The following is a 12,802-nucleotide window of genomic DNA, read 5'->3' as shown; positions in this document are numbered from 1 at the left end:
AACAGTTCAGGACATATGATGTCATAAACACTGAGACGCATAAAAAATAACTTTTGCTTGAAATGGAGCACAAATGTCCACAATATACTCATACAGTATTTCATAATGAGAACACTTAGCGACTTCCAAAAAACGTTAACCATAATTTTAAACATTTTTCAAAATTTTTCTCAATTACATGCTTAACATCAAATATTTAACACTTTAAGTAATCAGACATCTCAAATTGTTTTATACATGGTAGTTCGATTCTCTAAAGAATCGGTGATTTACTGGTAGTGTTAGAAGGTGGAATCTAACAAGCAATATGGCTAAATCTGCAATAGAAGATTTGAGTGTTCTTGAACTTTAATTCTAATTCTCTACTAAATTACCTAGCTTCAGGTAAATTAAAATATGTCTGTGTTCCTGGCTTTTGACTGAGTGGTGGCAGTGTTTCTAAAACTACATATTAGCTCAGTCCAAATTAGCATTACCTGCTAGAGTAATAATGTCAATTATCAATTACAATTTATTAACATGGTTTCCAGCACAAGTAAAAGCAATATTGGGATATTCTTATTGAAAACTATTGTGTGAATAATAAACACACATAGTCTGATTAAAGTTTTAAAAAAGTCAGGTACTTAATTATATATGCACTATGTAGATGAAAGATGAAAAATAAGCAGGAGAAAATAAATGTTAACAAAAGAGTAATCACGTTATTTGGGGTGGTTATAGCTTGCTATATTATAATACCAATGCCCCCTTGGTGTTTAGAAACAGTTAAAGCCACTAAAACTGAACTAAACTACAGGGTCCTTTTGAATCCCTATCTGATTCTCTACAGAATTTATGCCCAAGTTATCTACCCTTTTAGCTATAACATTCAATACATACCCCAAACAAAAAACTGTGCCCAATACTTGGAAGAAGGCGGAAGTTACATCTCCCTACAAGAACAGTAGCAGAAGTGATCCACGAACCTATTGTCTCATATCCTTGACATCAATCAACTGTAGGATTTTAGGACATATTCTGAGTTCAAACTCTCCATCCAAGATAACATGCTGTGTCCTCCTTACCAAAAAGTTCTCAATCCAGTCACAAATGTCACTAGATTTCCCATATGATTGAACTTTTGACAATATGTGTATGTGTGGTACTGAGTCAAATCCTTTTGAGAAATCAAGAAATACTGCAACTACCTGACTGCCTTTTTCCAGAGCTTTTCGTATGTTATCTGAGAAAAGTTCAAGTTGGGTTTCACATGACTGATGCTCTCGGAATACGTGCTGATTGGTATGGAGAGGGTCATTCTGTTCATATTAACTTATTATGTTTCAGTTTAGAATGTGTTCTAAGATTCTACATTAAACTGAAGTCAAAAATACGAGTTTTATGTATCACTTATACTACCCTTCTCGCAGACGAGAGTTACTTGTGCTTCTTCCATCTACTGCGCACGATTTTTTGTTCGAGGGATCTAGGATAGATTATAGTTAGAAGAGAGGCTAACTCAGCTGCAAATTCAATATAGAATATGAGAGAGATTTCATTTCAGTTTCAGCTGTTTCTCGACACCACTAACACTAATACTGATTTCACTCATCTTTTCAGTGGTACGTGGATAGAAGTTGGACATAGTCCTGGGTTTTCGTTTGTGAAGGAACATTTGAAAACAGAGTTACGCATTATTGCTTTTGTTTTGCTATTCTCAATGTCAGTTATTGTCTCTTTCGCTAGGGACACTAATAGCGTTTACATACAACCAGAATTTCTTAGAGTTTTGTGAAAGATCATTTGGCTATATTCTGCTACAGTAGTCACTAAAGGCATGATGCGTTGCAGTCTTGACAGCTAAAGACGTTTCATTCAGCATCTGTGAATCTATAATCCTATGCTTTGTTTTACACCTATTATGCAGTAGTCTCTCTTTCTTTGGAAGTTTTTTTCACTGACTGTATATCATGGAGGATCCCTTCCATTATGATCAGCTCTCCTGGGTACATATCTCCCCAGTTCATGGTCAACTGTTCTTTTAAACTTGAGCCATAGTTCCTCTACATGTTCCTGCCCTGTGCTGAAAGTTTCAAGTTCCTCACAGAGATATGACACTACTGGCATATGTGCCTTTCTGCTTATTGTAGTCGCCCTTTGTGCTTTGGTAGTCATTGTTGTCACAACTGCGTCATGATCACTGATACGAGTTTCGATGCAAAAATTCTAAAAAGGTCAGTTCTATTTTATAGCACCAACCATTGAATAGAAACCTATTTATGAAGTTTCAATAACCAGTATTAACTGAGGAATCTGGGAATATACTACGTATCAAACCCTTATGAATCATGAAGGGCAATATATTAATTGCAGCATGTATAGAGTCATTTAAGAAGTCAATTTTCCCATGCCCCATAAGCAAAGATGTAGACACACTTGTTGTAAACGATTTTGTAATGTTATTGCACAAGCAAAAATATTTCCTATACGTTTAGCTTATAGTTTATATAAAATTATTCAAATGTGTGTGAATTCCTAAGGGGCCAAACTGCTGAGCTCATCGGTCCCTAGACTTACACACTGTTTAAACTACCTTAAACTAACTTATGCTAAGAACAAGACACACACTCATGCCCGAGGGAGGACTCGAGCCTCCGACAGGAGGGGCCGCGCAATCCGTGACATGGCGCCTCAAAGGGCGCGGCCACTCCGCGCGGCAAAAAATATTTCATTACAAATTCATTAGGTTGTGTAGTAACAGCAATAAGAATATTTAGCACAGTAGATTTCATCATTATGAATCGATCACACCTGGTATAACAGGAAAACCTGTGAAGAATTACAGTTAAAATACTACACCTTCTTATCTGTATGTTAATAAATACATGAATATTGTTGTTATTTGTGGAATGATGTCCTAACACATACATCAGCGCGTTTCTTTCTCGAAATGATATACAATATTTGAAATCACATTGCACAGATTCTCCTCAGAAATGATGACATACAGATATAGTGAATATTCTTAGTGTTTTGAAGAGTTTTTGCCCTACTGTCACTGAATAATTATCGTTCTCCGATAAACATAGGCAGATATAATTATGGAGGAAGGTTATTTTGATACAGTGATGTGAATAATTTATTATGGCTGCAGTGTCATTAACTCAAATGGAGCATCCCTCAGACAACCTCATGGAAAGTAGTAGCAGCTTATTTTTCTTTGAGTTGGTGCCAGTATATGGCTAGAATTTACTAGAAGTTATCATGATGCATTTTAGTCAGTACTGCATTTAATCTTGAATTAATGTCACTTCCTGTACTGATAACTGAACTTGATCAGAAGACTCTCAAATGAAAATATTTTGTTTTTATCAAGGGGAAATGCATTATACGTACCTACCAGATAGAATGTTGGATACCCATACTGACACTTGCAACGCACTGAGAGCATCGCACACGTGCCGTTTGTGGTCAAATACGAAAGGGAAACCTGCAGACTAGCATCTGCACTTACGTTCAAGAATTCATTTCTCGCGGTATCTCCACATTTTTGGCCAACCCCTCTAATTCTATTGAAAATATGATTATAGGACACCTACATTACCTGCATTCTCTGGCTGCCAACAAGTCCGACGTGATTCGTGAGTTTATAGGTCAAGGTGACAAACCATAGAAAGTTGAGTAAGAAAGGGTAGATCGGGAAAGACCCTCCATTAAGAAAACACAATAACAGAAATACTGAATTCCCCGGACGTAGGCGGAAAGAAAGATCATACCTCCTACACACTAGTATAGACAGAGCGTGTAGACCTATGTTCACAATCGCAGTGACAAGTGACTTTATATGTTGTAAATTATGACGCTATAAAAGTTATGAAAAACTGTTATCATGTTTCTTAAATCATTTGTATGATGCATGTAGTTCTAAACTTGGCAGAGATATGTTTTTCAAATGATGTATTTCACTGAGTTGTACTTTCTTGAAGTTGTGCTAAAGGGATGTACTAACCACTAATGCACACAAATTATTTCCATTATTATTATTATTACTGTTATAAAAACATTTTATTGTTCTCACTATTAAAATCCCACGTCTCTGTGATGTGTTAGAAGTAGTGTTGAGTGAAAGTTATATAGGGGTGGGAGGAGTAAGTAACACATCCTAAGCCCCTACCCCATCCCAGAAACGGACCCTGGATCGGCTATTGGCAAATTATACCCCACTCCGTCTTTCGTTCACGCTGCGTCAGGAATTAGATTTGTCAATAGTATATGTTACTTTCCCCCATCCTATGAGCACACTCAAGACATCCGGTGTAAAGTCTTTGCCAGGTACGGCTTGGGCTTCAGGGTAACGACACGATATTATGCTTGCAATTAAACTTTTGTAAATCTCCAAGGAGAGGATATGTAGTCCTCGCCAGTAGAGTATTCCATCTCTTGTACATCATGAACCAGTAAACCAGTACTTTTGAGAATGGCGGTCACACTGAATTACCAAAGAAGGGAAAGCAGAAAGGTGGAAGGAGTATATAGAGGGTCTATACAAGGGCGATGTTCTTGATGACAATATTATGGAAATGGAAGAGGATGTAGATGACGATGAAATGGGAGATATGATACTGCGTGAAGAGTTTGACAAAGCACTGAAAGACGTAAGTCGAAACAAGGCCCCGGGAGTAGACAACATTCCATTAGAACTACTGACAGCCTTGGGAGAGCCAGGCCTAACAAAACTCTACCATCTGGTGAGCAAGATGAATGAGACAGGCGAAATACCTTCAGACTTCAAGAAGAATATAATAATTCCAATCCCAAAGTAAGCAGGTGTTGACAGATGTGAAAATTACCGAACTATCAGTTTAATAAGCCACGGATGCAAAATACTAACACGAATTCTTTACAGACGAATGGAAAAACTGGTAGAAGCCGACCTTGGGGAAGATCAGTTTGGATTCCGTAGAAATGTTGGAACACGTGAGGCAATACTGACCCTGCGACTTATCTTAGAAGCTAGATTACGAAAAGGCAAACCTACGTTTCTAGCATTTGTAGACTTACAGAAAGCTTTTGACAATGTTGACTGGAAAACTCTCTTTCAAATTCTGAAGGTGGCAGGGGTAAAATACAGGGAGCGAAAGGCTATTTACAATTTGTACAGAAACCAGATGGCAGTTATAAGAGTCGAGGGGCATGAAAGGGAAGCAGTGATTGGGAAGGGAGTGAGACAGGGTTGTAGCCTATCCCCGATGTTATTCAATCTGTATATTGAGCATGCAGTAAAGGAGACAAAAGAAAAATTCGGAGTAGGTATTAAAATCCATGGAGAAGAAATAAAAACTTTGAGGTTCGCCGATGACATTGTAATTCTGTCAGAGACAGCAAAGGACCTGGAAGAGCAGTTGAACAGAATGGACAGTGTCTTGAAAGGAGGATATAAGATGAACATCAGCAGAAGCAAAACGAGGATAATGGAATGTAGTCGAATTAAATCGGGTGATGCTGCAGGAATTAGATTAGGAAATGAGACGCTTAAAATAGTAAATGAGTTTTGCTATTTGGGGAGCAAAATAACTGATGAAGGTCGAAGTAGAGAGGATATAAATTGTAGACTGGCAATGCCAAGGAAAGCGTTTCCGAAGAAACTGGTTTGATGCTGCTCTTCATGCTACTCTATCCTGTGCAAGCTTCTTCATCTCCCAGTACTTACTGCAACCTACATCCCTCTGAATCTGCTTAGTGTATTCATCTCTTGGTCTCCCCCTACGATTTTTACCCTCCACGCTGCCCTCCAATGCTAAATTTGTGATCCCTTGATGCCTCAGAATAAGTCTTACCAACCGGTCCCTTCTTCTTGTCAAGTTGTGTCACAAACTCCTCTTCTCCCCAATTCTATTCAATACCTCCTCATTAGTTATGTGATCTACCCATCTAATCTTCAGCATTCTTCTGTAGCACCACATTTCGAAAGCTTCTATTCTCTTCTTGTCCAAACTATTTATCGTCCATGTTTCACTTCCATACATTGCTACATTCCATAAAAATACTTCCAGAAACCACTTCCTGACACTTAAATCTATACTCGATGTTAACAAATTTCTCTTCTTCGGAAACGCTTTCCTTGCCATTGCCAGTCTACATTTTATATCATCTCTATTTCGACCATCATCAGTTATTTTGCTCCTCAAATAGCAAAACTCCTTTACTACTTTAAGTGTCTCATTTCCTAATCTAATTCCCTCAGCATCGCCAGACTTAATTCGAGTACATTCCATTATCCTCGTTTTGCTTTTGTTTATGTTCATCTTAAATCCTCCTTTCAAGACACTGTCCATTCCATACAACTGCTCTTCCAAGTCCTTTGCTGTCTCTGACAGAATTACAATGTCATCGGCGAACCTCAAAGTTTTTATTTCGTCTCCATGGATTTCAATACCTGCTCAGAATTTTTCTTTTGTTTCCTTTACTGCTTGCTCAAAATATAGATTGAATAACATCGGGGAGAGGCCACAACCCTGTCTCACTCCCTTCCCAACCGCTGCTTCCCTTTCATGCCCCTCGACCCTTATAACTGCCATCTGGTTTCTGTACAATACAAGATCATATTGAAGTAATATTTAACATAAATAATGTAACACAAAGTCAATGATCGGGTTTTGTTCGGTTTTTAATTCTTTTTAAACTAGTTTTCTTCGCGCGCCCGCCGTTGCAGCAAATTTCATAGTCTTATATCGCGTTATTTAGCGAAAATGGTGAATAATCTCTTAAGGGTTAAAGTGCTCATCAATAAGAACAACTTTTAATATAGGACCAACTTTGAAATCGCGGACAAAAATCAGCTGTTACATACATATTGGTCAAGTAGGGAATTTTTTTAGGGAATAGATCTTGTTTTCGCGATTTCGAAGACGCCCCCATAAAGCTGTTCATATTGACTTCTGAGTATTACTTTAGCCCCTTAAAGGATTATTGGCCAGTTTTAAATAACCCTGTAGAGTAGTTCCAAGGAGTTATTTTAGTTTTTGGTAAGTGACTGATCTGATTATGTATGATTCTCTACTTCCTGTACAAATTGCAGTTTTTGTTTGCCGTTGTTACACAGCCCAAACCAGTGCTTGTGGGAGTGGCCAGTACATACACTGCTTGAACTGAAAATCGTTTTGATGTAACAGGAAAAGCACTCAGTGACGTGGAAAAATATGAACATCTGAAAGAGTCTGAGAACCACAACGAAATTATGAATATCCAAAGTAGACAAGAGGGTGGACGAGAAACAAAGTTTTGATCGAATAGGCTAAAGGAATACTCTCAGCTAGTCTATAACAAAAAACAGTAAGGTGCATAATTTTTTTGTTTTGCGTACTATCTTCAGATTCAGATAGTGGGGGCAACCATTCTGTGTCTCTAGGATCTTTAGTCACAGGTCCACTTTAGACTGACAGAACTGTTGGGTGTCCTCCTGAGGGATACTGTACCAAATTCTGTATAATTGGGGCGTTAGATCGTCCAGATCCCAAACTGGTTGGAGGGTCCTGCCCCTAAAGCTCGAAACGTTCTCAATTGGCGAATATCCGACGACCTTGTTGGGTTTAATAAGCACGAAGACAAGCAGCCGAAATTCTCACCATGCGCAGACAGGCATTATCTTGCTGAAATGTAAACCCAGGATAGCTTGCCATGAAAGACAACAAAATGGGATATTGAATATCGTCGATCTACCGCTTTGCTGTAAGAGTGCCGCGAATGACAACCAAAGAGGTCCTGATCTGAACTGAGATGGCACCAAAGACCACCACCCATGGTTATGGGACCGCATGGCGGGCGACAGCCACGTTGGTATTGCACTGTTGTCTGGGGCATCCCCAGGCAGGTCTCCGCTGATCATCAGGGCTCAGTTCGAAGCGGGGCTCATAACTGAAGACAGTTCTACTCCAGTCAATGAGATTCCACGCAGGATGTACTCAACACCACGGCAGACGGGCTTGTTGGTATACAAGGTTAATGGCAGTCAGTGCTAGAAGCACTATCAGCTCAGCTCCACTTCTGTGAACTTCCTATTAAAGGTACTTGTGGTCAATGAAGCCCCAGTTGCCCATCAGATCGCTGATGATGATGAATCAAGGGCTCTGAGTGCCTCTGTGGCGAGTGCTCTTTCCTCATGTTCGGTCGTCTGTCTAGGTCGACCGATTCTTTCTTGACGCTGTGTTCGGCCGTGGTTAATCCATTCTGCCAACATCGTCGAATAATGGCATCGCTCATATTCAAATGTCGAGCGATTCCTCGATTGCTCCAACTGGCTTCTTTGAGCCCAACTATACGTCCTCTTTCAAATGCTAATATCTGCGAATACTGTTACACTCCTGTCTGCGACGTATAGTTTATGCCCAGCTGAGTATAAGGAATGAAATTCGCAAATCTTTTGTGGCCCTGGTATCGCTATGTCCCCCTCTTTACCATACTTGCCAGCTGTACAGTGAAATTGGTCTGCAGCATCACACATTCATCCATCGGCTGCCAAAGTTCACAACTTTGCATTCTCCGTTGACACCTGCATGAATTTCAGTTTTTGAGCAGTTTTCTTAACTCCTTCGTGGTGCTTCTTCTTTTTTGTTTTGTTTCTGGGTACATAAAAAGCACTATAAATCTTCAGAAGCTATTGTGCTACCGATTACCACAACACGGCGGCGTTAAAAAATTCAGATATCACAAGTTTAAATGAAACTCCTGAATAGACTGTCAATTTTTCAATCGCAACTGAGAAACAGAAAATGATTAAATCAAACAGCGAGTGGCTGATTTCCGTAGTAAAGACGATCATACTATGTGGTCGTGAAAATATGGTGTTAAGAGGCCATCAGGCTGGTGGTTCATTAAGTGATGAAATCGGCCAAGGAAAATTTCGAGCAATTTCAAAATTTCGCATTGACTCAAGTGATTCACCTCTCCAAAAACATTTTGTGACATCGCCGAGAAATGTTATATATCTGGGCAAAACAACTCAGAATTAGGTGACTAATTGATGAGAAAGGTACTCAGCGAAGTCAAAGAAGCAAAATATTATGCTGTCCTTGGCGACGAAACACTCGGCGTCGGTGGTAGAGAACAATTCAGTGTAGTACATTACATGAAGAGTTTCATATGCTTTCTGTCTGCAATTACTTGAAAGGTACTGCGTTAAGCGATCAAATCGTTTAAGACTTAGATTTGTGCGTGAGTCAGCAAAAAGTTTGGAACATGAGAAACACACAAGAGCGGAAAAAGTTGCAAGGTGTTAGTGATACACGCTGGCTTGAAATGCCTGATGCACTCCTTCAATTCAAAAAGCTCTTTGACTCTATCGCACAGTTCCTTGAATAAATGGACAAAACTTCTCTATCGTTGGAAAGTGCAAGTGTTCTGGCTTCTATTCAACGATTTCACTTTCTCTTATCTTTGATGGTAACCGCAGCGCTATTTGAAATTACTATTACGATTTGACAGCAACTTCAGGCTGTTGCATTAGATGTTAACCATTCCTGTGAGATGGTAACAGCATTACAAGAATACTGGAAAGGTACAGAGAAACTAAACATCAAGAAATTTTCCAAGAGGCGTGTTGTATTGTAGAACCTTTGGACATTGCAGTGCAGACATCCAGAACCGCCCAACGTTCAATTCATCGCTCGTATATAGAAGCACCAGATGCTACGGAATTCTACAGGTAAAGTAAACGTTTAATACATACACACGCTTTTTGATTAATGTGGTATTTTCTCCTTTTCTGTTGGGTTGTTTCGAGTTCGAGAATACTGTCCTGTCTTGTTTTGATTCAGATGAAGCTATTGCTTCCTTTCATCGATTTTGTGTTGGGACAGTTGAGGGTTTGCTTTTCGAGAGCATAGCACTCTTCAGTTCTCGACCTGTTCAGCTATATGCCAAGTGTCATGGTAAAACAGAAAATCTCAATTCTGTAGTGGCAGCTGCACGTGTTTGCAACGGTGAATTGCCTCATCCTCTCTCATTATAGGTAGAAATACCTCTTTGCAAGGAGCTTTGAAAAGACAGGGAACATATACCCCAAACAGCAGCAGAGACGCGCCAAGAGGCAAATGAGTTCTCCCAAATATAAACATTCTGTTACAAATTCTCGCTGCATTACCCGTATCCACTTGTAGTGTGGAGCTCAGCCTCTTTTCGCTTAATCGATTATAATCGTACCTTTGTGTGACGGTGACTTAAGACGGGTTTAACCGTCTGCCTGCTATTTGTAATCATTGAGATATATCTGGCAGCCTACGACGTTTCGAAATCATTGAAGAATTTGCAAAAAAAACTTATTCGAGGAGACTTGCAGTGCGTTAAACGAACAAAATAAAATTTTGATGCTTTTTTCAGTGTTTTACGCTGATAAAGCCTCCCCTCAGCTGGACCAAGCCCCTTCCAAACCAAAATCCTGGATCCGCCACTGCGTTAATGTGTTGTTAAGCTGCTTTTCTGACAGCTTAAATCGGATGCATTCATATCAGATGTGTGTGCTGTGTTTGAAGACCGATAAATATTTTAAATACTGTCAGCCGCACAGCTAAAACAATTTGGTGTATTTCATAATATGTGGGATAAAATACTTGAAACCAGTTATGAGCTAGCTTTCCTTCTTTGCTCGACATTCGTACAAGTTTTCGAATCTCACTTACACGAAACACTGCTGGTTCCACTCATGTACAACAATGGCCAAGATTAGACGTAATAGTTGGTGAAAGTTCACGTGTAGTAGCAAAATTAATTATCATATATTTTAATAGTAGATAATAAGTACCAGTATCGTATAAATTTGCTATCTGAAGTATTAACACAATAATTACGTATGATATGAATTGCAAACCATTTATGAATGTGTGGTCATGAGCACAAGTAGTACTACGATATCCTTATGTGGCACAATATTGAAGGATTTGAGAACACAAATAGTGAGTAGATTTGGTATTGGCTAATTCCGTAACACATTTTCTGGAGGCCGTGTCTATTGCCCTGGTGAAGATTCCACTTCTTACATATCTGAAAATTAACTGTAACTATTTACACGTATAATGATGGTGACAATCATTTGAAACGAACATAGTATTTCGTAATAGTTAACTGACGCTTTGCGGAGGGTGTGGAAGAATCAGACGGCAACACAGTACTTTCTTACATTACTATAAACAGCAAATAAATATTTCCCAACTATAGAAAGCTTAAGCGAACAGTGCAATATTTACTTACATCTTCGACTGGGAATTCATAGCACTCGGCAATCTTCTGGTAGAGCTCCCTGACGTTAGAAAAACCAGAAATAAGTCCGGTAGGACTTCCCTGGGCTTGCTGACAATGGAACACAAGTTTGGGTCTCCCAACGTTGGGATCCGCGGGCTTCTGGGTCGCTCTGTTTCCGTTTTGTTGAGCTAACGCACTTTCGTTCTGATTCTCATTATTACTTTCCACTGAATGTCCTTTCTTGTTTGGATTTTTTGGTTTGAACAGCGGCATATTTACGCTTAATTTTAGGACTTATAAAACAGAGAAACAATAGTAATCAATGCGCATACGAATTCACCACTGTCCGCTAAATGATCTACAAATCAGCTTCTAGCTTTTAAAATGCTCTTACTGTCGAAGAGATAAAGTACTAATCTTATCCTGCCACAGTCGTATCTTTCGTTGTTCGAATTGTGCACTATCTTATGATAAGACATCCGTAAAGAGAAATGCCGATGTCCATATCTACGCAAACGAACATCTAACCACAGACCAAATCTGCTGTCAGATGTACACTGGGGAAACATTAATCCCGCAGTAGCAGCTGATGAAAATGTGCGAGCTCCAACTGTTGGCCAGATCGTGAACTTCAACAATTGTATCGATACTACTTTCGAGTTCGGGGTTTCGCGACAGAGCTTCTACTGCCATCTATGAGCACAGACACTAAATTGCGTGTTCCTAGGAGTCCGGGCGCACAAATCGTAGTAGTGCATTGCACGCAATGGATGCGAGATTTATTATGTTACATTTCGTGGGTACATTTCTTGGGGTAGTTTTTCGAGACACAAACTCTTTAAACATTAATTAAAAATTGCTGGGACATAGTAGTAACGTAGTGGCAAATGTTACAGGTTTTATATAACTTGTGATCTTTATGCAGAAAAAACATAAATGTTATTCGAATTCTTCGCTGTGTAACAATTAAATGTTATTTGTAACAGAAAAAAATAAATATTTCATGTCATTCGTATCAACCCTCAAATTTTGTGAATATGCTCATAATTAATTAAGGTTATATATTTTTCCATATTGGAATTAAATAAATTCACACACACGCGTTGCTTATTATCTTCCGTGTCAGGAAGCAACCTTCTTTATGTTGCAATCCTTACATGGTGATAATCCGACAAATGCTTTTAAAAATAGAAAATAAACTGCCTCAGAATGATTTACAAGCCATCTGAACTACTACTTACATTGTATTTTCAAGTTCTATAACATAAAGACGGAGCTCAAGAGTCACTTTCACTATCGGTAAACGCAAATCATTTTAACTATTTGGTTTGTAATTTCTTGAGAGGTGCTGCTGAAGATTTTTTTTTTTTTTTTTTTTTAACAGCACCGCATTATGTAATACCCAAAAGTAAACAGGGAGGACACACTGTGCAACTTTAACTGATACAAAATGTAGCATGACATATGTGAAGCACTTTTAAGAAGTTAATAGAGAAATTCTTTTCGAAAGGAATCGTCAAGGATTTTTTTTTTTTTTTTTAACTTTTAGTTTGTGTCCGAATGAGAGTTAATAATTCTTTCCGTGTTA

At 38.9% G+C, this 12,802-nt stretch overlaps 1 protein-coding gene across 4 annotated transcripts in view; it reads right to left on the bottom strand.

The window, feature by feature from the left end:
* LOC126248089 (PDZ domain-containing protein GIPC3) overlaps positions 1 to 12,474 on the bottom strand; it is a 262,442-nt gene extending 249,968 nt beyond the window's left edge. For 3 of the 4 annotated variants that reach the window (XM_049948751.1, XM_049948753.1, XM_049948754.1), the window contains exon 1: positions 11,224 to 11,791. In XM_049948751.1, coding sequence (XP_049804708.1) covers positions 11,224 to 11,487 — 264 coding nt within the window. In that variant the 5' untranslated portion in view covers positions 11,488 to 11,791. Of the gene's footprint in view, positions 1 to 11,223; positions 11,792 to 12,455 lie in introns of those variants that run through there. The other variant, XM_049948755.1, reaches the window with a different exon arrangement.
* Positions 12,475 to 12,802: the final 328 nt, after the last annotated feature.

Source organism: Schistocerca nitens, chromosome 3 (assembly GCF_023898315.1).
Source record: "Schistocerca nitens isolate TAMUIC-IGC-003100 chromosome 3, iqSchNite1.1, whole genome shotgun sequence".
Classification (NCBI taxonomy): domain Eukaryota; kingdom Metazoa; phylum Arthropoda; class Insecta; order Orthoptera; family Acrididae; genus Schistocerca; species Schistocerca nitens.
Note: the sequence above shows the minus strand (reverse complement) of the source record. Positions and strands in the feature narration are given on the sequence as shown.